This window comes from Spermophilus citellus (genome assembly GCF_964194105.1).
Source record: "Spermophilus citellus genome assembly, chromosome: 18".
In the NCBI taxonomy this organism is placed as follows: domain Eukaryota; kingdom Metazoa; phylum Chordata; class Mammalia; order Rodentia; family Sciuridae; genus Spermophilus; species Spermophilus citellus.
In genome coordinates this window covers 10,185,486-10,210,301 of record NC_138200.1, presented here as the reverse complement: position 1 = coordinate 10,210,301, position 24,816 = coordinate 10,185,486, and the positions used below count along the sequence as shown (strand labels likewise).

The window sequence follows — 24,816 nt, the reverse complement described above, 5'->3', positions numbered from 1 at the left end:
TCCTGGGGCGGGGCCTGTGCTTCGGCAGTTGAACCGCTCGCGAGGAGGGGTGTCCGCGGAGAAGGTGAGAGGCGGCGGGCGCGGCGGGTGCGCGGACTTGGGCGGCGGTCTCGCGGGGGAGGGGTTCTCTGGGGAGAGGGGACTGCGGCGGGCAGCTGACCCGGCAGTGTGGGAATCGGCAGGGGGTGCCCTTTAACCCGGGTAGGCTGTTGAATGAGGGGTTGTGGGGCAGAGGTTAGTAGGTGAGTCGGGGGTGGGTGTTTCATAGGAGGATCTTTAAAGGGGAGATTGTAATGCAGGAGACGGCGGATGGTGGGATTTAGAGATCCCCTTGTAATACAGCATTGCGATTTAATGAGAGGTCTGAAGGCAGAGCATTATTCCAGCGCGGGGTGGATGGGCGGGCGGACCCGTTCCCTGTGGTGGGTTAGAAACTTTGGGTGGAGGGCTTGCGAAGAAACCACGTTGAGGGAGAGGGAACCTCCAGGGATCTGAGTGTGCTTTGGTGACATGTGAAGCATATCACATGTAGCGTTTACTATGTTGTATTAACTTATTTTCCCCTATTGTTCTGGGGATGGAATCCAGGGGTTGCACGCGCTAGGCAAGTGCTCTATCACTGAGCTGCACCGAGCCCCTGCATGAACTCTTACACTTCCTAACAAGCCCTCCCAGTGGTTAAGATTGAGTTCTGGCGTCTGGTTGCTGGAGTTTGAATCTTGGGTTTTGCTGCTGACCCTGAACATCACATGATTTTGGCAAGTTGTTTAGTTTCATCATCCTGAGAAGGACCTGTCTCCTCACCTAGTAGCCTCACCCTCTTTACCCAGTGAAAACTCCCAGGTGTCTTATGTCCAGTCTGAACCTCTGCCCTGGACTCCAGGGCCCACTATGCTGTACTTGAAGATACAGCTCACATCCAGACTGAAACTTGTCCCAAAACAAACTTGTTGGTTACCCCCTTCAGCCTCCCAACCCAGCTGATGTCACCTTTGAAGTTGCCTGTCACTCCTCCCTTTTCTCTCACCCGTCCACCCATCATTGTAGTCTGGATGGGATCCAACCAGTTCACTGGCACCTTTGCTACCCCTGTGGTGCAAGCCGTCTTTGGCTTTCCCTGCTCTGTTGCAGTGGCATCCTCATTGGGCTCCCTGAATCTGTCCTTGACCCCCAAAGTCAAGGGATCTTGTTGAAACAAATGTCAGATCATGTCATTCCTGTTCAGGACCCCTCTGGCTCACACTTCATTCAGCAAAAGTCCCCACCAGGTCTCTAAGCAATCCAGCTTCCTCCTCCATCCTCCCCTCAATTCCCACCATTCCCAGATCCCCTGCCCCACTGCTGCAGCCACCCTAGCTTCCTTACTGTCCTTTGGACATAGCAAATACATTGCCACCTCAGGGCCTTTGTGCTTGCCATCCCCTCCATCTGGATTCGGCTCCTGTCCCATGTGTACATGGCTTCTCCTGCCCCTCCTTCAGGTCTCTATTCAGATGTCAACCTCATAGACAGGCCCTGCTGACCACTCAAGCTAAGAAAGCTCCTGTCACTTCCTGGCCCTATACGGGGCTTTGTTTTTCTCCATAACACCACCGTGTGATAGCGATAATTTGTCTATGTCCATTGGGCTTCTCAGACCTGCTCACCAGAGTATTTGGCTCTGGGTGGCCCCTGGAAGAGCATGTAGGTGTGTGAACAGTGTTACTTCTGTGATGCCACCATTAGCACCCTTCCTCTGGTCTCCCTGGGTATGGGGCAGGTTGCTGAACTTCTGTCTGGTGGTGGGAGTGGGGTAACAAATTGGGCTTGTCGGGTGCCTGAGGGCAGAGAGTCTTAACAACTTAACTGTCTGAAGGAGCTTATGGGAAATGCAGATTCCTGGGCCCACCCTAGAGATTGTGCTTCTGCAGGTGGGGACCAGGCCCAGGAGCCTGCATTTCCATAAGGGCCTGAGGTCTTGCTGATGCCCCACAGTCCTCCGCACAGGAGAAATGCCTGTTTCGAACCTGGGCTGGAGAAGGCTGCTTCACTCTACATCAAGCTACTTCTCTTAGGCTGATCCCCTGCTGGGCAGGGCTAGGACTGGAGTGGGGGGATACTGGTTATCAGGACAGCCCCTGACTTAACCTGGGAGTCGGGGAGGGCTTCCACACGAGAGGGACTTGGAACTGAGACCAGGAGAGTGATTGGGAGTGAGCTGAGGGGAGAAGACTTGGGCTGTGTCCACAGTGCCTCTGACCTATTCCCTGGCATCTCCCATCAAATTGACAAGCATTCCCTAATCTATGCCATGCCAGGGTACTGATAATGTAAGATTGATCAAAATGACACTCTGGTCTGTCAATTAATCAGTGGATCATATTGGTAACATCCAGTGTCAGTCACCTGACACACCCTGAATGCACTAACAAACTTAATCTCCACAATCCAGTGAGACGGGAGTGCTTATCTCCCTGTGTTGATGGGGAAAGGCCCAGAGATGACAAGTGCCTTGCTCAAGGGAGGGTATGGGAGGAGCTGGGATCGGAACCCAGGAATCCCCATCCTGCAGCAAGTACCATCCTTATGCACGAGGCCACATTTAGGTTAGGGCTGAGACAGGAGCAGAGTTCTGGGAGGAAAGGGCAGGTGGTCAGGGAAGGGCAACTGGACAATGAGTAGGGTATGAATGCTCCCTCGATGTGGGAGCCTCAGCTTTATGCTCTAAAATGGGGATGGTTATAAAACCTGCCAGAGAATTAAGGGAGTCCTGGGTTATAAGCATGCTTGGTCCTTATCAAAACGCATTTGAAGGACAGTGCAAGAGGAGTATGGACACCCTGGGAGGCACTGGGGGCTGTGGGGTGCACTAAAGGACTTTTGTTTTTATATATTCCAGGGAGCAGTGGAAGGCTTTGTGTTTGGGGGAGTGCAGAGGTGAAGGGGAAGGGAATTCAGAATAGGGGAGAAGGGTGTCATCCAGGCCAGCCCACGGATGTGTGAGGGATGGGGGGTACGCTGCATTGGAGAGGCCATGGCTGGGCTGGGATATGTGGTGGTCACAGGGGCTGCAGAGGGTGGGCCAACAGCCATGGAGGGAAGGGCGACTGCCCGGGGTTGGGGTGTGCCCATGTTTGGTGTGGGAAGTGGTGGTGTGGATTTGTCTTTGGGGAGCCAGTGAGAAGGGCTCGCAGCTCCTACCCTGGGTGAGGGCTGTGAAGTCTGCCAGCCGGGTAGTGCAGTTGGGAGGAGGAGCCAGGAGCGGTGATGTAACACTGGAAGGAGAAGGGGTCACCTTAGTGAAGGGAGGGCTGGGGACTGGGAAATCAAGTGTGCAGTGAGCTGGAGGTTTGATGTCATGAGCCCTGAACACTGGGGTCAGGAATGTGGGCCAGAATGGGGTGCTGGGGTGCCCACACACGTGCAGGGTTGGGGGGGGTGACGTCATGAGTTGGTGAGGGCGGGGCCTGGAATGCGCTGCTGGGATGCAGGGTCAGGAGGCTGAGGCAGAGAAGAGGAGCTGGGAGAACCTTGGGACTGGAATGAAATCAACAATCAGGATGGGCCACCCGTCACACAGCGAAGATGGAAGCTGCAGGTAGAGGGATAGGGTGGGGCTGGGGGGGTTGCTTAGGGCCCGGGAATCCCAAAAGTGGGGGCGGCGGGGGGGGGTGTTCTGGGAAGGCTCTCCGAAGGGAAGAGAGGTGGGAAATGTGTGTGCACTGGAGAGGGGGCTTTATATACAATTTGGGAGGAATCCAGGGGAAATATGGGACGATAGAATACAGGCTAAAAGTGGGGTTACCTTGAATAAATATGCGGGCAGAATCCTGGCGAAATGATTTTTTTGGGGGGGGAGAATTCTGGTGGGATATGTGGGGAACCCTAGGAAGATGGGGGGACTGGTGTAGGGAGAAGCAGTGTGACAGCTTCCCCCCCCCCCAATCAGTGAGAGATGGATGCAAATAGGAGACTTTGGAGGGGAGAGGGGACTAGTTTCTGGGGAACAGCACAAGGGGGCAGGGCTGGGACGCGGAGGGAGCGAGATTCTGCAGAGAGAAGGGGAAGCCGAGCTAGAATCCGGTGGCCATCTAGGGAGTGAGGGTTGAGCTGGCAGAAGTGTGAGATGATGCCATCAGCCGCTAAGGACACTTTCGCTTCCCAGAGGAGATGGGCGGCGGGGAGGCACGTGTAGGGGCGAGTTGGATTCAGGCAGATTGTTCCGAGGCTGAATGGCTGGGACCGAGGTGACTGGATGGGAGCTAAAGACATCAGGCAGTTGAGCACAGAGAGGGGCTGCTGCTGTCGCAGGGTGAGGATGGGGGGCTTATGTGGTGGAGTAGGAAAAGGAGGGCAGGGCCGGGTTGGCGGTAGGGATGGCGTGTGGCGGACCCCTTCCTCTCAGGTGCCAGGAGTGGGGGCGGTGATGCTGCGTGGCTTCTTAGGTGTTCCTCCAACGCCTTAGTAACCTCCGGTGCCTTAGTAACGGGGATGGCGCGCCTGCTGATTGGCTGGTGGAGACTGAGGGGCGGGGTCTGTGGGCGGGGCCTGAGGGCGGGGTCCTGTACTCCCGGTGGGGTGGGGCCTGCGCTGCCAGGCACGGTATTAAGGGTCAGAAAATGAGAAATCTGTTGAAATGTGCAGCGATCTGCTTGCAGGGAAATCAGGGATTTTTAGTCCAGTACCTGAATCTCCAGAAAATAAAAGCACGATATCTGGATTCTGAGCTTTCTGGGGAAAGAGACTCCCAGATATCATGAGCCTTTACAAAAAGCACTAGAGACCCTTCCCCCAAATAAAGTTAAGAGCTCAGATCTAGAGACAGAGAGGTGTTTTTTAGGACCCCTGGGGTTCAGGCAGTTGTCCTTGGACCTCTGGGATAGGGGATCAATGGATGGGCCTAGGGTGTGGTATTCTGGGAGCCCCTGAAATTATCTGTAAAATGTGTGGGCCTGTTTATCTGGGCAGGGTTCAGAAATTTCACTGGATTCTCAAAAGACAAGGACTCTAAAAAGGTTCTTGACCTAAATTTCAGGGCTCATCTTTCCCCCAACAATGTCTTGTCTGATGTTAGACTCTAGGAAGAACTTCCTGGGGGAAATGTGAGGACTAAATGTAGGGAGAGGATACCAGGTATGGGAGGGGTCCACAGGGTCTGGGTTGGTGACTCTGACTTTGGAGCAGCAGTGGTACTCACAATTAGAGCCCCTTTTCTTGCTTAGTTCCTGTATTCTGGGGGAACTAAGGAATGGACTTGTCTTATCTGTGTCCCTTTGACGCTCAGAAACAACAATAAGATAATAATAGCAAGATGATGGCAGTGTTAGTATGCATGGAATGTGTGCTATGTGTCAGGCGCTGCTGAATTTTGCCAAAGATTTCAACACATTTCACTCATTTAATCCTCACACCAGTCCAAGGAGGCGGTGCTGCTAGGCTTGCACGTGTGATCATCATCTGGCCACCTGTGACATCTCGGATCTCATCGTTCAGCGCCCTTCCCTGTTCGTTCTCTTGCAGACTGCCAGCCTCCCTGCTGAACAGACCAGGGACATCTCACAGGGGCCTTTCCCTCTGCCTGGACAGTGATAGCCGTCTTCCTGTCTCCCTCCCTTCCTTCCCTTAGCCTTTGCTCAGAGAGGCCTCTCCTGGCCTTCTTAGCTACAGAGCAGCCCCTTCCCCATCGTTAGCCCCATTCTCCACCATTGACATTTTTATATACCTGACTGCCCCACAGGGCATGGATACAGCCTGGTTTCTTATTACATCCCCATCATCCAGGATGCCACTTGCTTCGAGGCAGGGATTCTGACTCATGGAGAGAGTAATTAACTTGCTCATGAGCTGGTGGGACTTGGATGGGAACTCAGGCAGCCCAGGCCCCCATTCTGAACCACCCCTAGGACACCTGGGTGGAGGGCAGAGGCCTGGGAGTCTCCTCCAGCTAGCTCTTTGTTGACCTAACATAAGAGTAGTAGCTTTGTTGGCTAGTGCCGCAGTCTGGCTGCAGCAAAACGAACTGGGGGGTGACGAGCAACTTGTGTAGATTGATACAGCAGGAGTGGGAGCCATTTATTGTAGGACAGGAGGGGTATATATACATTCCACACAGCTTATCTTAATTAACATAAACTAGATACAGCAGTCAACCAATAAGGAATCTCCACACTTAATGGCTCCCTGGCGCCACCTCACAAACCACTCCCCCTGGCAAAATACCAGGTGCCATCCTGACTTGTTTACAGACTCTAACATTTGCCAGGCGCCATCCTGACTTGTTTACAGACTCTAACAGGCTAGGAGAAGGCATTTATGCTTATAATAGGCTAATTAATAAAATCAATGATTAAATCGGTGTAAATATTTTCAGTATATCATATATAACATATGGAAGTGGCTATTCCTTGGATGTGATACATTTTCTCCATACATTTTCTGGCTCCCTCACCTGTTCAGGTCTCTGCTCAATTGTCACCTACTCTGAGTGGCCTTCTCTGACCTGCCCAACCCCAATATTCCCTATTTCCCTCTCCAGTTTAATTTTTCTCCACAAATGTTTGCTGAATAAATGAATAAGTAATAATCAGTAGTACTGGTCCTGACTGACCTACCTGTGGGTGTCACCCACTCCTGCTAGCCAGCCTGTGTTGGGCACAGTAGTGTGAGGACAGAGTTCTTGGAGCTTTTATGTATGTTGTTCAGTTGAATCCTCACGCTAACTCTTGAGGTAGGGGCCACTCATTTTAGTTACACTCATTTTCCAGATGAGGAAACTGAGGCTCAGAGAGAAGTGAACTCATTTTCCCAAGGTGCAGCCGGTGAGTGGTGAACCCAGGATGTGAGTCCTGGTCTTCAGCTCAAAAGTCTGGCCTCAGCCCCTCTGGGTCTCTTGTCTTATCCCTCTCTCCAGTGACCCTGGCCATGGACCAGCCCACTGGCCTTCAGGTGGACTACGTCTTCCGGGGTGTGGAGCATGCTGTGCGGGTGGTGGTTTCTGGGCAGGTGCTGGAGCTGGAGGTGGAGGACCGGATGACAGCCGACCAGTGGCGCGGCGAGTTCGATGCCAGCTGTGAGTGTGCCTCCCTGGGGTGGGCTCGCCTCCCATCCCCTAGGGCCAGTTTTCCCTAAAAGATGAGGTTCCCCCTAGTTCTGCCTGCCTGCCTCTTCTATCTGACCAGAGCTCCCAAGGTGGGGAGGTCTCATGTCCTAGGCCAGAGGCACCCAAGCTGGGTAGAGTCTGAGGGCTAGGATGTATTACCCTTGGGTTGGGCAAGTGGTCAGATATCAAGAGGGACTTTTTCTTCCCCCACCCAGTCATTGAAGATTTGACTCATAAGACAGGGAACTTCAAACAGTTCAACATCTTCTGTAACATGCTGGAGTCGGCCCTCACCCAGGTAGGGACCAGGCATTGAGGGTTAGGGGTTGGTTCTGGGGTAGAGGCCCATGTGATGTTTGTGTGACCCTTTGTCTCCTTCATTGAAGGGATTGGGCTTTTTCTTTCTCAATTTAAGTGGATTTTCTGATTCTAAATATAGTTATGTAGAAAATTCAGATTACAGAAATATAAAGAAGAAAACCACTCTGTTACTAGTACGCACCTTTGTTAATATTCTGGTGAAAGTCACCCCAGCCATTTCTTCATTTCTTTCCCCTTCCCCCACCTCTGTGTTGGCAGATCTGTAATTGACCATGAGTGGATATATTTTTCAAGGTATTCTACAACCAACTTTTTTTTTTTTTTTTTGGTACTGTGGATCGAACCCAGAGACACTTAATTACTGAGCCATATCCCCAGCCCTTTTTTAATATTTTATTAGAGACAGGGTCTCACTGAGTTGCTTAGGGCCTCGTTAAGTTGCTGAGGTTGGCTTTGAACTCACAATCCTTCTGCCCAAGCTGCTGGGATCACAGGCATGTGCCACCATGCCTGGCTTACAACCAACCTTTAAAAGATTCAACAATATTTCATAGGAATTTAGTCCCATCAGAGAGTTTAATAGTCTGTTCATTTTGTTTGCTGAGCACCTACAGGGTGCCCGGTACTGTCGCAGGCATTGGAGGTAGAGCAGTGAACCCAGGAGACCAGGTCTCTGCTGCTGACATTCTAGTGGGAGAGACAGACAGTTGAAAAAAATTTATAATGTCAAGTAGTTAAAAGTATTAATGGGAGAACAAAAGCAGGTTATAACTTAGGAAACAGAGGGTATTTAGATATTTTTTAAAATTATGAACCATATTGTTTCTTTGATTACAGATAAAATATGCTCTCATAAAACTGTGAAGATATTTGAGCATGACTCAGAGTCCTTTATAATTCCCTTTTTATTCTCCGTCCAGACTGTAACATTTTTCTTTGAATTCAGACTTATTATTGCCACTTCCTAGATGGGAACTCAGCCAGTCACTTCCTCCTCAATGCCTATAAACTGGGAATAATAGTAGTTCCCATTTCATAATATTGTGAAGATGATGAGTTACTATATGTAAAATGTTGGCTAATCATAACAGGTATACAGATACAGTTTTTTATTATTATCAACTTTTGAATTTATCATCCTTGTTAGTGGTTGCTTAATATTGTACGCATGCATCATGATGTATATAACCCAGTGGTTCTCAAACTGTTTGTTCTTATGACCCCTTTATACTCTTAAAAACTGTGGAGGACACCGAAGAGCTTTTGTTTATATAGATTCTATCAATATTTATTTACTATATTAGGAATTAAAACAAATTTAAAGGAGTTTATGAGTTCTTTAGAAATAGCAATAGCAATTCTGTTATGTTAACCTAAATATCATTTTAATGAAAAATAAATTTTCTAAAAGAAAAATTACATTTTTGCAAATCTGTTTAATGTCTGGCTTCATGATTGAAAATTCTGGATTCTCACATGCTCCTGTATTTAGTCTTTTGTGCTATGTTTTGGTTGAAGAATATGTAGAAAAATCCTGCCTTACACAGGTACATAGTTAGAAAAAGTAGTATTTTAATAGCTTTTTCAAATAGTTGTGATTATTCATCTTTGTTAACACTAAAACTGGACGTGTAGTTTTAACCTTCAACTAACTTGAAGGTTAGTTGCAGTGTGGAATCTGAAATCTCATCAGCGAACTTATATTGTTGCTTTAAAAAAATTCAGACCTGTTAATTGAGGCTGGGGCTGGAGCTCAGGCGCAGAGTGCTCAAGCAGCATGTTCAAGGCCCTGGTTTGGTTTCCAGCACTGCAGAATAAAGAAAACCCAAACCAAAGGCCCTCTTCCCCCAGCAAACCCGAGGGTGCATCTTGTACTCTGCATGGCTTTTTAAGTGAGTTTGTAATATCACCCATTGGTCATTTGGAAAATATTGCTTCATTGAGTTGCACAGACCTTTCAAATGTTGACCCATTTCATGATTGAAAGCCAGGAGTGACATTTAGTAACATCCCCACTGATCTCACAGGCTGAGTCTTGGAACAGGGAAAAGCCCTCAAGCACATTGCAAGGGCAAATTTTCCAAAATTCTAATTCGAATTCCAAGTGCAAAGCTTGAAGTTTATCATTGGCAACCAACTCGTATACTGTTTTCCTTGCAGACAGGCTCACTGTGTTCATTTTGGAAAAAATGCCTGCCAAGTGCCCAGCTCTGAAGAACCATAGTTTTGTCTGTCAGTTCTTTCAAGTAAAAATACTATTCCATGAAAAAGTGGCTTATTTGTTTTGAAACGTGGTTGCACAAGGGCTTTCCGCAGGCCACTGTCAGGCTTGGGTATGCAGCAGGGGCACCTGGTGGCTCCTGCCCGATTTCTTGTACAGAAGATGAAGATACAGGCACTTGGGGGTCTCGGATCAACAAATGGAGCAGTTTCACTGCTTCCGCATGAACTCCTGTGTTGAATTTGTTGGTTCGCTTGTTGATTTCTTCTTCCTCATCCCAGCCGGATGAGGCTGCCTGGCATGGAGAAGCTGGGGACTGCTGGTGCCACTGGTTTGATTTCGCCAAGGCGGCAGCAGTTTCCCAAAGCCACCATTACCTTTGCATCATTAGCGTGAATATCAACCCAGAAGAAATAGAAAGCACACCAAGTCTTTGCATCATTATGAAAATAGTTTTGGCCTCATGGGCTCCCGAGAGGGCCCCCAGGTCCTGCAGTCAACACGTAGAGAGCCACAGACCTGAGCCATCCCCGGTGGTTGAGTAAGAAGGTTCTTTGTAGCTTCTCTCGCTAGTGCTGATCTGGGCATGCGCATGCTAGTCCTGTCCTGTGCGCATGCCCAGATCAGCATGTCTAGATCCTGTCCCGCAGCCTCAGCGCAGGGTAGTCCAGCAGCCCGGGGCAAGGTGGCCCTGGGAGTGTGGGTTGTGTGGTCTTGGGTGGCCCTGCCAGCCCTGGGGCAGCTTCTTCCTTCCTCTCCAATAGAGCAGTGAATCGGTCACCCTAGACCTTCTGACCTACACAGACCTGGAGTCCCTGCGGAACCGCAAGCTGGGGGGGCGCCCGAGCACCTTGGCCCCCAGATCGAACCAGCTCAACTCCAAGCGCTACCTGATCCTTATCTATTCTGTGGAGTTTGACAGGTGGGCACAAGGGGCCGGCTCCAGGCCTGGGCTGGTGGGCAGGGCTGGGGGAAGAACCCCTTGGAGACTGGATCATGCGGGGGTGTTATTTATGCTTTGCCTTCGGAGTCTTGGGTGTGGGGTTTACATTATTATTGTGTTTGGCTACAAGTAGCCGAATAACCATTACTAGTGTTTATTTGTTTATTTCAAGATACTGAGGATTGAACCCAGGGTTGCTTTACCACTGCCTACTTCTGTAGCCCTTCTAATTTAATTTTGAGGCAGGGTCTCTCTAAGTTGCTGAGGCTGGCTTCAAACTTGCCATCCTCCCGCCTCAGCCTCCCACATCACTGGGGTTACAGGCATACACCATTGTGCTTGGCTCCATTGCCAGTGCTTTCAACAGGCAACAGTTTATCACATAACAAAATGTCTAGATGACTGCCAATCAACAGTTCCATTAGGAATTCAGGCTGTTTTTGTTTTATTTTTTCCTTTGTCATACTTAAGATGTTGGCATTTTGACTTCATATTTATCTCTTATAGTCACAAAATAGCTGCCGTATCTCCAGGCATTACGTCTGTATTAAAGCAGGGAGAAAAGGGACAGCGCTGAGTTTGCTAATTGAATCTGCTGGTTTATCAGGAAAACAAAAATATGGCCACAAGACTCCTAACAGATTTCCCATAATATTTGGCCATTTGTAGAGGATTGCTGGGAAAGTGAGTGCATGGCTTTGTAGCTGTTCTGACAGGGAGAAGGGAACTGGGAATGATTCTGGAGTAGCTTAGGGCAGCGTCTGCCCCTCTTGGTAATGGCTGCCGGATGTTCTAGAGGGAAGGGGACAGTCCTCTGTGAATTGTAGACGGCGGGGCAGTTAACCAACCTGCAGTCCTTTTCCTCAGCCAAGGGGTGACCAGCTCAGGCCACCGGAACCTCTCACTGTGGAGTCTGAATTAGGACTGTGCTTGGCTGGTACATGTCCTCTGTGCCAGCAGTGTGCAACAAGAAGTTGCCTGACACTGCTCCAGGGCCTAGTCCCTGTGGTCTCAGAAGTGCGTGGAAGAGGCCCCTAGGGGTGGCTGGTACAAGGGGCCTGGGGCAGGGCAGGGCATGGGGCGTGGGCTGTGTTTTGACTCTGGCTCTCAGAACCTGGTTTCACCCTCAGGCAGCTGCTCAGCCTCTGAGATGCCCTGGTTCTAATCCCCCTCCTCAGGATTCACTACCCGCTGCCCCTTCCGTACCAGGGCAAGCCAGACCCTGTGGTCCTGCAGGGCATCATCCGCTCACTGAAGGAGGAGCTGGGCCGCCTCCGAGGGCTGGACGGCCAGGATGCTCGGGACTCCCGGGAGACTGAGATCTGGCACCTGCGGGAGCAGTGAGTCTGGGAGGGGTGGGCTGCTGGGGGTGGGGGCAGGGGCCTCCGTGCCATCCCTCATCCATCCTGTTCATTCTGAGCTCTCTTGTGTGCCTGCCTTGTGCTGGGTGGTGCTGGGGGCACAGCGGTGACGACGACAAACTGGCCTTTCCCTCTTGGACTTCCAGCCAGTGAGGGAGACAGAGCTGTCTGTGGACATTGAAGGCTCAGAGTGGGTGGGGCTGGTCCTGAAGGGGGTCCTCGTCCCTCCTGTTGGCAGAGGAAGTGCAGGTGTGTAGGCAGTCCGAGAGTCACTTAAGTCCACCTTCACCAGGTGTCTCTACCCCTCCCTGCCCCTCATGTGGTGCCCAGCTCAGCGCAAGTGAATGCTAATCACATGGCCACCCAGGCTGTCTCCCAAAGCAGAGATGGGGTGAGGAGGGACAGGGCCTGACCGGCTTTGGGGTGGGTAAGGAGGAGTTGGGCAAGAGTGTTCTAGACAGAGGGAACAGTGCGTGCAGTCCTGGTGCTGGTGGAAACATGATGTAATGATAATAATAATAGTACCAGAGACTATGTCTACTGAGCATTTACTGCGTGCCAGGGACCCTGCTCAATGCTTTGTGGGGAATTAATTTTATTCTCAAAGCTGCCCTATGTGGTAGGCAGGTGGGCACTGCTGTCGTCCTCATTTTACAGAGTCCCAGAGAAGTTAGGGGACTTTCCCCAGGTCACACAGTGAGTGATACCGCCAGGCTAGACCTCAGACCCAGGCAGCCAGTGCCAAGCCCTTCCTCCCCGCTGGTATGCCCTGTTGACAGCTGCTAGCCCAGGACTGAGCGCCAAGTGCTCACAGAGCAGATTGGTCCTCTCTTTTGCCAGGAGTGGGAGTTTATGGGGCTGGGAGACCTGTGGCCGTGCACAGCTGGATGGGGAGGGAGGAAAGCCACAGTGGGGAGGCCAGGGTGGGAAGCAGGAGAAACTTCAGTTCTTTCCAGGGTACGGTTGTGTGAGCACATGCACTTTCCAGAATGGCCACAAGGTGGCGCCCCAGCCTTTTGGATCACAAAGGGGAATTTTGCCAAAAATGTGGTCATCTGAATGTTTCATCTTCCTAATTGATTTTAGTTTTCAGGCAGAGTGAGAACAACTGAGTTAATGTGTAGCTTTGACAGATGTTGATGATTGTTGGCTGGATTGATTTTTCACTACAGGATCATAAGTGGTGATCTAATTCCATAGTTCTTTCTGCTTTTGTTAGCTTCAGGTTTTCAATAAAGAAAAACATTCTCTCATTTGGTGTCCCCCAGGTACATTTTGTACAGGAAAGGCATGATTAATGCTTAACTCTTTCTTTTATTTAACTTTTATCAGAATAATGTATTGGTTCCTTCTCATTCACCATGGAGATCAGTGAGTTTTGTTCTTGTATCATTATAAACTCTGTGAACTTCAACTTAATTGATCTTGTGTTGGTTTCCTATGGCTTCTGTGACAAAGTTCCACAAAATTGGTGGCTTTAAAACACAGAAATTTGTTGTCTCCCAGTTCTGGAGGGCAATGGTCTGAAACCACTTTCACTGGACTGAGGTCAAGACATGGGCAGGGCTGGGCTCCCTCCAGAGACGCCGGGGGACTCTGTGCCTCTTCCAGCTTCTGGTGTCTGCTGACATTCTTTGGCTTATGACCACCTCACTCCAGTCTCTGCCTGTGGTCACACTGTCCTTTCTTCTTCTGTGTCTCATTTCTCTGATTCTGAATCAGGATGCTTGGGATTACATTTAGGGCCCACCCTGATAAGCCAGGAAAATCTCATCTCAAGATCCTTAATTTATCAGACCCATAAGTGCCTTGTTGCCATATCAGCTAAGAGTCACAGTTTCCAGGGAAAAGGATGGGCATATCTTCTTTCCTCGGGGAGGGGGCACTATTTAGCCTGCCACAGATTCATTCATTGCATTTATTCTTTTTTTAAATATTTTTTTAGATGTTGATGGACCTTTATTTTACTCATTTATTTATATTTGGTGCTGAGAATCAAACCCAGTGCCTCACACATGCCAGGCAAGTGAGCCACAACCACTGAGACACAACCCTGCATTTATTCTTTGTGATGTAGATAATGTCTTGTCTTTGGCCAGTAGGAACCCTTCATGTTGAAATGACCCAGGAGTTTAAGGCCAGCTTGGGCAACAGAGCTTACTCTTTATATACAATATTTTCATAGTTCCACAGTCAGAGTGAAAAAGGGGGTTCCATTCAGAGAGGTCCAGTTTCTATCCCTATTCTTCCTCCTTTTTCCATGGGTAATCAATCCTCCTCCCCCTGCTTTTATTTTTATGGTGCTGGGGATTGAACCCAGGGCCCCACACTTGCTAGGTAAGTACTTTTATCACGGCTACATCTCCAGTCAGTCCTTCCCCATTTTAAAGCTTTTTATAGTTATTCTATTTTGAAAATATGAACATACCTATAATTTATAATTACGTTCTTTTATAAAAAGGGACTTGGGAACCCACTCTTCTGTGCTGATTTACAATGTATCCTGGTGACCACCTGGGGGCAGAAGACGGGTCCTCCTCATCCATTCCTTTCCACAGTTGTTGGCACTCTGACTGGAAGTACCACAGAAATTCAGCTAGTTCTGTTGATGGGCATTTTGGTTATTTCTACTCTTTCACTGTTATAAGTAGAGTCACAACAAAGAGCCTTATGTATATGTCATTTCCTCAAAGAGGCGTTTTGATCACGTAGTGACCTGGTTAGATTTGCATTTCATAAAATCCTCTGGTGAGAGACAGAGGGAAGACCTGGCTGGGAAGGTCCTGGAGGCCAGAGTAAGGACTCAGGGCCAGGCTTTCATGGTGTAGAGATGGCCAGAGGGATGAAATCTTTAAAAATCAGAATGCAAACGCCGTGTCCCCACCCCTCACGGGTGTGTGTGTGTGTGTGTGTGTGTGAGAGAGAGAGAGAGAGAGAGGGGGTCGTGCCCGTCTCACGGGATGAATGAGGGTGATGTGACTGTGTCCCTTCCCCCGCGGAGATAACCACCTTAACCACTCAACCCGGGGGCAGCTGGGACTGATGGGATCCCGTTCCCACTTGGTGGGGAGGTGAAAGGTTTGGCCATGCCCAGCCCCGGTGGAGAAGCAGGATTTGGCCATGCCCAGCCCCGGTGGAGAAGCCGTGCGCCCTCAGCCCTCGCCACCTGCTCCCCACAGGGTGTCTCGCCTGGCATCTGAGAAGCGGGAGCTGGAAGCACAGCTGGGCAGGTCTCGTGAGGAGGCGCTGGCCGGGCGGGCGGCGCGCCAGGAGGCAGAGGCGCTGCGCGGGCTGGTGCGCGGCCTGGAGCTAGAGCTGCGGCAGGAGCGCGGCCTGGGTCACAGGGGAGCCGGCCGCCGCAGCCAGGACTGCCGCCGCCTGGCTAAGGAGGTGAGGGGGCCGGGTGGCCGGCGGGTATGGCCTGCAGGGTGCGGACGCTGGCCTCATCCTGGACCACGCCGCTCCCCTCCACTTCTTGCAGCTCGAGGAGGTGAAGGCGTCGGAGCGGAGCCTGCGATCCCGGCTGAAGACGCTGAACTGCGAGCTGGCCTTGTACAAAAGGGGGTGAGGGACCTCGGCCAGGGGAGGGCGGGGCCGGGAGGGGGTGGAGTCCGAGGCAGGTGGGAGAGGATAGGCGGAGCCTGAAGATGGGCGTGGCTTGTCGGGTAGGAGGGTCCTAAACGTGGGGCTTAGGGAGGGGTTCGTAATACTAGTGGAAATGGTGGGCGGGGCCTGTGGGGAGATGGGCAGGACTTGAGGGGAAGGGCCAAGGGATTGTACGCAGCGACAAGGTGTGGCTCACGTGTGGGATCAGGAAGATAGTGCCAGCATTTATGGGGGTGGGTGGAAGAAAATTGGGAAGGGTTTTCAGGGGTCTGTGGAAGGCCTGGGAAAAAGAGTCGTGAATGTTATGTAGGAAAGTGACAGGGTCTGTGGGGTTGGGAGAGGCGGAGCGCGGCGGAGAGTGCCCGGTGGGTCAGCGTGAACTTGCAGGAATTGGTGGGGATAGGCCTGGGGATTCAGAGAAAGGCTGCGGTTGTCTTGGCCTGCGGAAACTAATAGCCCATCCTGTGCTCTCAGGAGGCGGTCTTCACCCGCGGTGCCTCCCCCGGCCCGGGAAGGCCGGGCTTCATCGTCCCGGGAGCGCTCCACGTCTCGTGGCCGCGCCGCCGCCCGTTCCTCATCCCGGGAGAGCGGCCATGGGATCCGAGGTCGAGGCCGACCTGCCCGCCCCTCGCCTTCGCCCACAGGTCTCTCTCCACCCATCCTGCCCTGCCGTGTCCTGCCCTGCCTTGGGGGGAGGCGGAACAGACTACCGTTGCGAGAGCCTGATTCAGCCTCCTCTCCCCACTTGCCCACACTGTCATAGGTGGTCGTGTGACCCGTTTCGACCCCACGGCCTTTGTGAAAGCAAAGGAGAAGAAGCAGAAAGAGATCAGAATGAAGTTAGTGCGCATTCTCTCTTTCCTGCCCTTATTCCCCTCCCGTACTGGTTCCCTAACCTGTGCTTACTCTCTTGCCGCTGGTGTCCCCGCCTCCTATCAGCCTCCGTCTCCTGTCACCTGCTGCATGTCTCCTTTTCCCCTTCGCCGTTCCCACTTCTCACCTGACCCCACCTCCTCTCCTGACCCCTTACTGAACTGCTAACTTGTTCCCTCCCCCACCCCCCAACTGGTCTGGGTCCCCGCATCTTTTTCCTCTCCCAGGACAAGTTACCTCTGGTGGATCATCGGCTCTGGCAGCGACTCCTCGGAGCGCAGCGACGCCCTCCCTGCATTAGTTGGGCGCACAGCGGGGCGTCTCCTCTTCTTTTTTTTTCAGGCAACAGCAGCAGCAGCGGAACCGATTGGGTAGTGGAGGGAGCGGGGATGGCCCTTCCATCTCTTGGTCTCGTCAGACCCGGCCCCCAGCTGCCGTGACTGGCCGTGGGGACGCAGCTAACCGCTCCCGGAACCGCAGCTCCTCGGGTAACGGGCCTGGAGCTGGGGGCGGGCGGGGCGGGGCTGGCGATTGCTGGGGACTCACACCTGCCTCTCGCTCTAGTGGACAGTTTCCGCAGCCGCTGCTCCTCTGCCAGCTCCTGCAGCGAGTTCGAAGATTTCTCTGAGTCACTCTCCAGAGGGTAAAACTTGGATCCTGGTAGGATCATCTCGAAAGGGTGTTTGGGGAGACTGGAAACCTTTTTTTGCAGGGAAATTGGGTGATGGAGGCTGGGGGGTGGTGGTTCTTAAAACTTCAAAGGCGGAGCAGGTGGGCTGTAGCAAGGACCCCGCGTTGGTCCTTGATTACCTTCCTCTCTCAGCCTTCGCCGCGGCCGTGGGAAACCACCCAGCCCTACACCCTGGAGTGCGTCCAATATGGTGAGTGTCTCTCCCAGGCCTTGGAGTAGGAGAGGTGATTAGCATTAAGCTCCTGGCAGCCAACTGTCCCAGTTTCCCATGATTCCCTCCTTGGGATCAGGTTGCAGAGGTGACTCTGAAAGGCCTCTAAAAACAGGGTGTTTTGCCACTGTGGGATTGGAGAGAGAAATAGTGGGGGACACAGGATCTAGGCCCAGATTGCCAGGTCTTCACACCTGGCTTTCTACCTGAATGACTGGAAATACTCATTACTTATCTCTGGGCTGCACTTTCTTAATCAAGGATGGTTCCCTTAAAGGGTCCTTGTGATGACACAGGAGGGTATTTTGGTGCCCAGTAGGTGTCAGCCCTTATTTCCCCTGAGGCCCTTGGTTTTAGAAATTCCAGTGGTATTGGGGTTGGAGTAGGGGCAAGAACAGAGGGAAGGTGCCTGATCCCTTTTGTTGCTTTCTTGTTTTCCCATCACCAGAAGTGCACCTCTCAGGAACACAGCAATCATCGGAGACGCCTGGCCAGTTCAGGGGGCTGGGTCCCCATCAAAGGTTAGCGCACCAGCCCCAGATCCTGCAGGGAAGGGACTGAGGGCAGCACATGGGCCCTGAGCTCCCTCTGGCTGCAGGCCCTTCATAGCCCCCCATACCCATGCCTGCTCTCACAGAGTACAGCTCGGACCACCAGGCGGCTGATATGGCTGAAATAGATGCCCGCCTGAAGGCCTTGCAAGAATACATGAACCGACTGGACACCCGGTCATGACCATGGAGAGGTGGTACTGCCCCTCCACCGCCATTCACCAGTGGGTATGGTGTGGGGTAGGGCCAGGGTGGCCTTCCAGCCCCACCCAGGCTCCACCCCTCCAGGTGCTCCTGAGGTCTTAGGTTTGTGAAGCCCTGACCCCACCCACTCTTCAGGCAGTGCATGCTGGGAGATAGGGTATGTGTGTTTTGTAAATAAACTTGTTTGTCCTTGGGACCCCTCAACTTATGACTGAAGGGTGGGGGTGGAGTAATGAGAAAGGGGGAGGATGGGTGTATAATTGGGATCTGTGGGTATTTCTGGGCATGTCTGGAGGCAGATGGGGGCTCAAGCTCAGGAAGAACTTCTACCTTCTCTCAAGCAATGCAAGGGGAGACCTGAGGAGTGGGAGCAAGCCGTCCAGTCCAAAGGAGTTTCAGCAGACGTACTGCACAGGATGTCTTTGGTGGTGTGGTGGGGAAGGGGTGTCTTGCAGCATGGTCCACTGCCTGGGAAGCCCCCTGAGCTGCTGGTGGTGACATCTGAACCTACTTGGTGCTGATTCCTGGGCTCTGACCTGAGACCTCTGGGTTCTGAGCTGTGATGTTGCTTCCAAGCTGGGATCTCCGGGGTCTTGGTTCAGGGTCGGGGCCTCTGGGTTCTGAGCACCATCGAGGACAGAGTGCTGGGAGGAAGGGTGATGCTGGGACCTCGTGGGAGGGAGGAGCAGGGCATGTGGGGGGGCCAGTTCAGGAACACAGTTGGAGTTGCATTTATTTATTTATATATGTGGAGGTACTGGGGATTGAGCCTAGGGGTGTTCTCCCACTGAGCTATATCCCCAGGCCTTTTTATTTTATTTTGAGACAGGATCTCATTAAGTTGCCCAGGCTGGTCTTGAACTTGTGATCCTCCTGCTTCAGCCTCTCAAGCTGCATCTTTATTGGAGGAGGAGGAGGCAGGGGTTTTCCCAGCTCTTGGGGAGAGAGGCATGGTGCAGGGGGCTGACAAGCAGGGCCTCACTCGCGGTAGTGTGGCCAGTTCTGGATGATTGCATAGAGCTGGTCACCCGGAGAGAGTGTCTGCTGCACATCCCGGTGTCCTTTGATCTCATAGTCAGGTCTCAGGGCTCCTATAGCCACACCGCAGGCCATCAGACTCTGGGCTGCCCGGATGGCCCGTGCTGGGGGCACCCGCTCTGGAGGGATAGATGCAGAAGTTAGTCTGGGGCTTCCTTGAAGGACAGAAGTAGTATAGTACAAGGTAGGGTGAGTCGGGCCCTCTCTGGCCTGTTTGCTCCTTCATGAAAGGAGATAGTAATGGCAGCTACTTTATGGAAAACCCAAGGAACATCCCTAGAAGCCTTAGCAAGCACTGGCTGCTCTAATCATTATTGCTTATTCTCCCTCCTCTTGTTCTGCCCATGCTGATAGCCAGCACCCACATCTGGACTGGGTGTATAGATCAGCTACTCCTCCTTCCCACCCTGCGGCTCCCACCGTTACTCAAGGAGATGAGGCTCAGGAAATGGAATCCTTTACCCGAGGTCACAGACCTTTTAAGTGGCAGAACCTCTCAGCCACTTTCCACCTGCTGCCCCATTCCCTGAGCCCATGCCAGCCTTCTGGACAGTGACTCACCCATGTAGTTGCCCATGAAGGTGATGCCAATGGAAATGGGGTTCCAGGTGGGGCCTGTGTGTTCTCCCTTGATGTTCCAGCCGCGGCCCTCATATACGAGCCCATCTTCTCCAATCAGAAAGCTGCGTGGGGGGGGTCAGACTTGATGAGGAGGAAGGGCTTCCCTCCTCCATTCATCCCACTCTGTTCCTGCCACAGCACGTGCAATTTCCAGTACCCCCTCCTCATCCTCTAGTTTTCCATAAGAACAATCACTGTGGCCCCTGCCACATGCCAAGCACAGCTCTGCGTGTACCTTTTTTTTTTTTTTTTAATTCCCATACAATCCATGGGTCACTGCCTCCCCACATTATAAAGAGATTTGGGGGAGTGGGCTCTCCTGTCCAAGGTCACAGTCAGGCAGAGCCAGAGTTTTGCTCGGGTCTCCAGGATGCCCATCCTCATGGTCTTATTCCTTGTTCTTCCTGCCTGCCTTTTGGATTTGTTGAACCCTTACTTTGCTGAACCCTCACAAGACCACCCTCTGAGGTGTCTTTGCCACATTAAGCTGAAGAACAAAGACTCAGAAAGCCACATGATTTTCACAGGGTCCTGCCCCTATAGGTACTTGCCCCTTGGAATCAGGGGCTCAAGGGTTGGGATCACATCTGCTTCTTTGGGGTTTCCAATCCTGGCAGCAGATCCTAAAGATTCACTCATTCAACACGTCTTGACTGAGCAAGTCTGACCGGCACCAGGGAATTAATTGGAAGGTCTCACCTTGGAACTGCATTAGCTTCGGACTCAGCTCTCTGGGTCACAGAGTCACTGAGGATACACAGAATGTTGGAACTTCTGAATCCAACTCCTGGATCTGCTCCTTATGAAGCCAGCTCACAGAGTATTTGCAGAGACTAGAAATACTCTAATGATGCTGGCTGTGGGGACTGGGCCCGTGATGGTTCTGTCACAACCCTGGCGCTGGCCCTGGTGCTGGGGCTCTGTGTGTTTATTGCCTGGATGCATCTAATTTAAACCTCAGCCACCCTTGTCAGGTGGGTACAGTCAAGAGCCCGATTTCCAGGTGGGGAGCTAGGCTGAGAGAGAAGGTGATGTGGCAAGGGAGGGGGCATTCAGAACCTCAGAATCAGATGCTGAATCTTCAAATCTGAGGAGCAGATGTCAGTGTGCATTTTCAAAAGGCCGTTTAGACCAGAGGCTGCAGCCCTGGCTTAGCTTCCTGACCCCGGAAACACTTAGCATCGAAGCCCCTGATCCTTGGAAACAAAACCTTGAAGCTGGAGTCTTCAGATGATAAAATCTCAAGTGGGAAGGGCTGGGGAATACCCTTATGGCTCCTAAACTTCTGAGTGGCATCTATTGGAGTAGGCTCCAGGGTGGGGCCTGAGAATCCGCATTCTCAGGAAGTTCTGCAGGTGATTACCGTGCTCACCTTGGCCTGAGAATCTAGAGGGTTCCAATGTTCCCTCTCTGGGAGCCCTTGTATGAGATCCCTCCCTGTTAAGGGAGCTGGGGGTCATGCCCACCCCTCTCACAGCTGCTTACCCCACCCTCTGCCCTGTTTCTGTTCTCACTCCAGGATGGTCTTCTCCCCACAGCCGCCAGAGGCAGCCTGACTACTCTCCTGCTTTTCAGAACGCCCCCTCCCCTCCGTGGTTCCCTCTCATCGTAAAAACCAAAGTCCTCACTGGCCCACCAGACCCCTTCCAGTGTCCTGCCATTCTGCCATTCTGCCATTCAGGTGTGATCTGCCCACTGGGCTTCACAGCATTTGCCCCTGTTCCCCCTGCAGCTTCCCTCAGCCCCCCATCCCAGAGCCATCCTCTCAGGTCCTTTCCTCCAGCCAGCCTTCTGAAGGCCCCTCTGGGGAGTCTGGCTCCAGCTTCTGCACAAGACAGACCACAGCAGGTGCTTAATGTTCATAGCGTGGGTTTTGGGCTCCTGCAATATGCTAAGTGCGATATGCTAAATGCTTCCCATGCATCAGGCCCAGTTCACTACAGAGGGGGGCTGAAGTGGAGAGGACCTGTCCTGGCTGGGAGGGACCTGCTCCGGGTCTCAGGCAGCACTAAGCCCAGCCTGGCCTTATACTCCAGCCTCCGGACAAGGCGCCAGCCATTGTGAAGGGATTCCTTGGAGGAGGTGGAGAGGATCTCTGGTGCGTGAGGCAGTCTGTCTGCCCCCTCCTCTGGGCATCAGAGCCGGGACCTGAGGTCCTCAGAGCACCTGCTGCTGTCTGCACCTACCTGTCCAGTCCTGGGTGGTGACCCTGGGAGAAGCCACAACCCCCGAGAGCTCCAGTCAGCTGCGGAGGTGTCAGCCAGGTGGCTCCAGGACTAGATCTATAACCAGGTCCACCGGCTCACGGCTGCACCCCAGTCTCCTACCGTCCCAGTTCAGCCTTGCCTCCCTGCGCACTCACTTGTACGCCACGTCGCACCAGCGCCTGGTGCTCGCGTGGTAGTGCTGTACGTTCTGGGCCTGCTGCCGGCAGGAGGCCGGGGTGTCGCAGTTGCTGCCCGCAGTGTGCGATATCACCACGTAGCGCACTGGCTGTTTCAGGGGCTGGGAGCACTCCGACGGCCGGGCCCCCCACTCACTCCGGGGCACGATGGGGCCGCAGCAGGCTGGGGTTTCTTTATTTTGAGCTGCTCCTAGTCCGAGGAGGGCGAGGAGGGCCCAGGCTAGCAGCGCGCAGGGGCGGGACATGGCGGGCAGGGCGCGCAGAGCGGGCTAGGACCTGGCAGCGGGCGGGCCACCTTTATCTGCTGGAGCACAGCAGCTGGGAAGTGCTTGCCTCACACCCCTGCAGGACTTCCTGGGTCAATCACGCGGGACCCCAGTTTCCAACTTCCTCCTTTGGTAGGGTCCCACAGGATGCGGTGTGGTCGGGCGGTGAATCTGGGTCAGGTGGGGATGGGTGCAGAGCCCTGGGCGCTTCGCTAGGGGCGGGTATTGGATAACTTACCAGGAACTTGCACAGGATGGAGAGGGGCCCAGGGCCTTGGCACATCTCCTTCCTGCAGGACTGAGCTAACAAAGGTTCCCATTTAAAAAAATGCTTCTCACAGGCCCAAAGGCGCATTTAACCCTTGCAGCCATCCAAAGAGGTGAGTAAAGGTCACAGCTGAATAAAATGAGGTTGGAAGAGGGACAATCACCGAAACATGCAGGTGGGCCCTAGAGCCCAGTGGTCCAGAACTAGAATTCAGGAACAAGCTGCCCACCTTGGAATTCTGAGCACTTTCTGGTGTGTGAGCCCTGGCAAGTGACATAATCTTTCTGTGTTTCAGTTTCCCCATCTGCAATGGGGGGATGATAAGGTGAGGGTCTCAGCGCAGAGGGTTGGAGAGGAATTAAATGGGTTGAGCAGGATAGGGCTCTTGGATGTCTGGCTCGCAGTGACACATAAACATCACTGGGACCCAGACTCAGGTCTGTCCTTGGTAGTAAGCACCATGCCTTTCATGAGTGCCACTGGGAGCTCCATCCTGGAGAGGAGTCAACTGAATCCAGAAAGCAGCAGCCGCTTGCCTTGGCCTTTGAGTGGCTTCAGATCTTCTGTGGGGCAGAGGGCTTTCCCCAGGCCTTCCCTGGAGCACATGGAGAACTCGGGGCAGACTGTCTGGCTTCCTCTTCCTGTTTTCCTTTCACTTTAGTGAATCTTTAAAAAGTTTAAAAAGTGCCGTCTGTAATCCCAGCAACTTGGGGGGCTGAGGCAATTATGTCTGAGGCCAGCCTCAGCAACTTGGCGAGATCCTGTCTCAAAATAAAATAAAAAGGCCTGGGGTGTAGCTCAGTGGTAGAAGGCCTCCGAGTTCAACACTCAGTCCTCATATTAAAAAAAACAAACAGTCCCCATATTAAAAAAAAAAAAAAAACTTTCAAGAAACACACTAGTTGTAACAAATTGAATTCTGCAGAGGTTAATTGCCCCCTCCAGCTCTGCACACCTGAGGTCCCCAATGAGGGATGAGGGTGCACTTTTTCCAGCACATTTTCCATGCTCATGTAAATTATACTCACAGTCAGGATAGCACCAAAATGACACACCAGGCAGCTCTAAGCACGACAACTCTAAGCACCACAGAAATTGTCCCATGCTCACAAGAGGCTTGTGAGGTACATGTTATTTTACCACCTTTTACAGTTGAGGAAACAGGCGTACAGGTTACCACACCCAGGGAGGAGATGGTGAAGCCAGGGTTTGGCCCCCAGCTTCCTGCCTCCAGACATAGGGTTCTTAATCAATTCTACTTCCTGTAAGCTTGTATAAGGGCATCAAAACCAACCAAATCAAAATCAGATGCATAGCTTCCCCCCTCTTTTTTGTGGTACTGGAGATTGAACCCAGGAGTGCTACCCACTGAGCCACATCCTGAGCCCTTTTTAAAATTTTAATTTGACACAGGGTCTGGCTAAGTTCCTGGGGCTGGTCTTTGAACTTGTGATCCTCCTGCCTCAGCCTCCCCAGTTGCTGGGATTATAGGCATGTGCCACCACGCCCAGCCTCAGTTTACCTTTTGTCACCTGGTATTTCACGTGTATCCTCCAGGGCAAAGTGGCCATTGTTCATGAATTCCTCCTAGAGTTGCACAGTATTTCCTGGTGTAGCGCAGCACTGTTGATGTACTCTTTTTTGGAAGGTTCTCTGGTCCTTTTTCCACCTTGTGCTGCCCAAAGTGTTCGGTGTCCCTATACACTGGAGCATTTATAAATATATTATAAAGACAGACTTGTTAAATCAAAAGTACATATTTAATAGATTTTACTACATTGCTTTCCCCCAAAGACTATTAGCAATTCACATTTCCACCATTGATGTATCAGTGCTTTCTCATCCCCGCCCTTAAAGCAGGTGCTATTATTTCTCAAGTTTATAGACACAAAGTGATATCTCTTTGGAACTTCAACTGACATTTTTATGACCAACCAGGAGATTGAGGAGTTTTCTGTGTGTTGTCCTTTGGATTTGCCCTTCTGTCAATACCTGTTTGTATCCACTGTCCATTAAAAATAACCTAGTTGTCTTTTTGTTATCAATTTGTGAAACAAAGAATACCATCACTAAGATTATTGACTTGTCAGGTATGTGTGTTTTATGTGTCTCAGTTCTTTTTAGAATCAATAAAGAATAATATACATATAGAAAAATGT

The 24,816-nt window shown here is 51.9% G+C and overlaps 2 protein-coding genes across 3 annotated transcripts; one reads left to right on the top strand and one right to left on the bottom strand.

Annotated features, from left to right (window-relative positions):
- CCDC61 (coiled-coil domain containing 61) lies at positions 1–18,254 on the top strand. 2 transcript variants are annotated; one of them, XM_081273052.1, is made up of 14 exons: positions 1–64; positions 6,890–7,048; positions 7,294–7,376; positions 10,385–10,542; positions 11,742–11,903; positions 15,104–15,314; positions 15,406–15,488; positions 16,005–16,174; positions 16,294–16,369; positions 16,746–16,891; positions 16,968–17,046; positions 17,227–17,284; positions 17,754–17,826; positions 17,943–18,254. In XM_081273052.1, the coding sequence occupies exons 2-14, from the start codon at positions 6,901–6,903 to the stop codon at positions 18,038–18,040; spliced, it is 1,545 nt and encodes a 514-aa protein (XP_081129178.1). In that variant the 5' UTR covers positions 1–64; positions 6,890–6,900; the 3' UTR covers positions 18,041–18,254. The 2 variants fall into 2 exon arrangements, with proteins under 2 accessions (XP_081129178.1, XP_081129177.1); XM_081273051.1 differs by lacking the exon at positions 1–64 and adding an exon at positions 3,026–3,577.
- A 116-nt stretch (positions 18,255–18,370) lies between these two features.
- Positions 18,371–23,242, bottom strand: PGLYRP1 (peptidoglycan recognition protein 1). Its single transcript, XM_081273055.1, has 3 exons — positions 22,082–23,242; positions 19,660–19,781; positions 18,371–19,217 (listed from the first exon to the last, which is right to left on the bottom strand). Exons 1-3 carry the CDS (start codon positions 22,366–22,368, stop codon positions 19,039–19,041), a joined length of 588 nt encoding a protein of 195 aa, XP_081129181.1. The 5' UTR covers positions 22,369–23,242; the 3' UTR covers positions 18,371–19,038.
- Positions 23,243–24,816: the final 1,574 nt, after the last annotated feature.

Excerpts from the sequence above, each read along its gene's own strand:
- CCDC61 (XM_081273051.1), top strand. Across the intron at positions 11,904-15,103 it reads ATCTGGCACCTGCGGGAGCA|GGTGTCTCGCCTGGCATCTG; the intron begins GTGAGTCTGGGA and ends TGCTCCCCACAG. Across the intron at positions 16,370-16,745 it reads CAGAAAGAGATCAGAATGAA|GCAACAGCAGCAGCAGCGGA; the intron begins GTTAGTGCGCAT and ends TTTTTTTTTCAG.
- PGLYRP1 (XM_081273055.1), bottom strand. The coding sequence starts at position 22,368 with ATGTCCCGCCCCTGCGCGCTGCTAGCCTGGGCCCTCCTCGCCCTCCTC. Across the intron at positions 19,782-22,081 it reads TGGTGCGACGTGGCGTACAA|CTTTCTGATTGGAGAAGATG; the intron begins GTGAGTGCGCAG and ends CCCCCCACGCAG. Across the intron at positions 19,218-19,659 it reads CTTCATGGGCAACTACATGG|AGCGGGTGCCCCCAGCACGG; the intron begins GTGAGTCACTGT and ends CTATCCCTCCAG.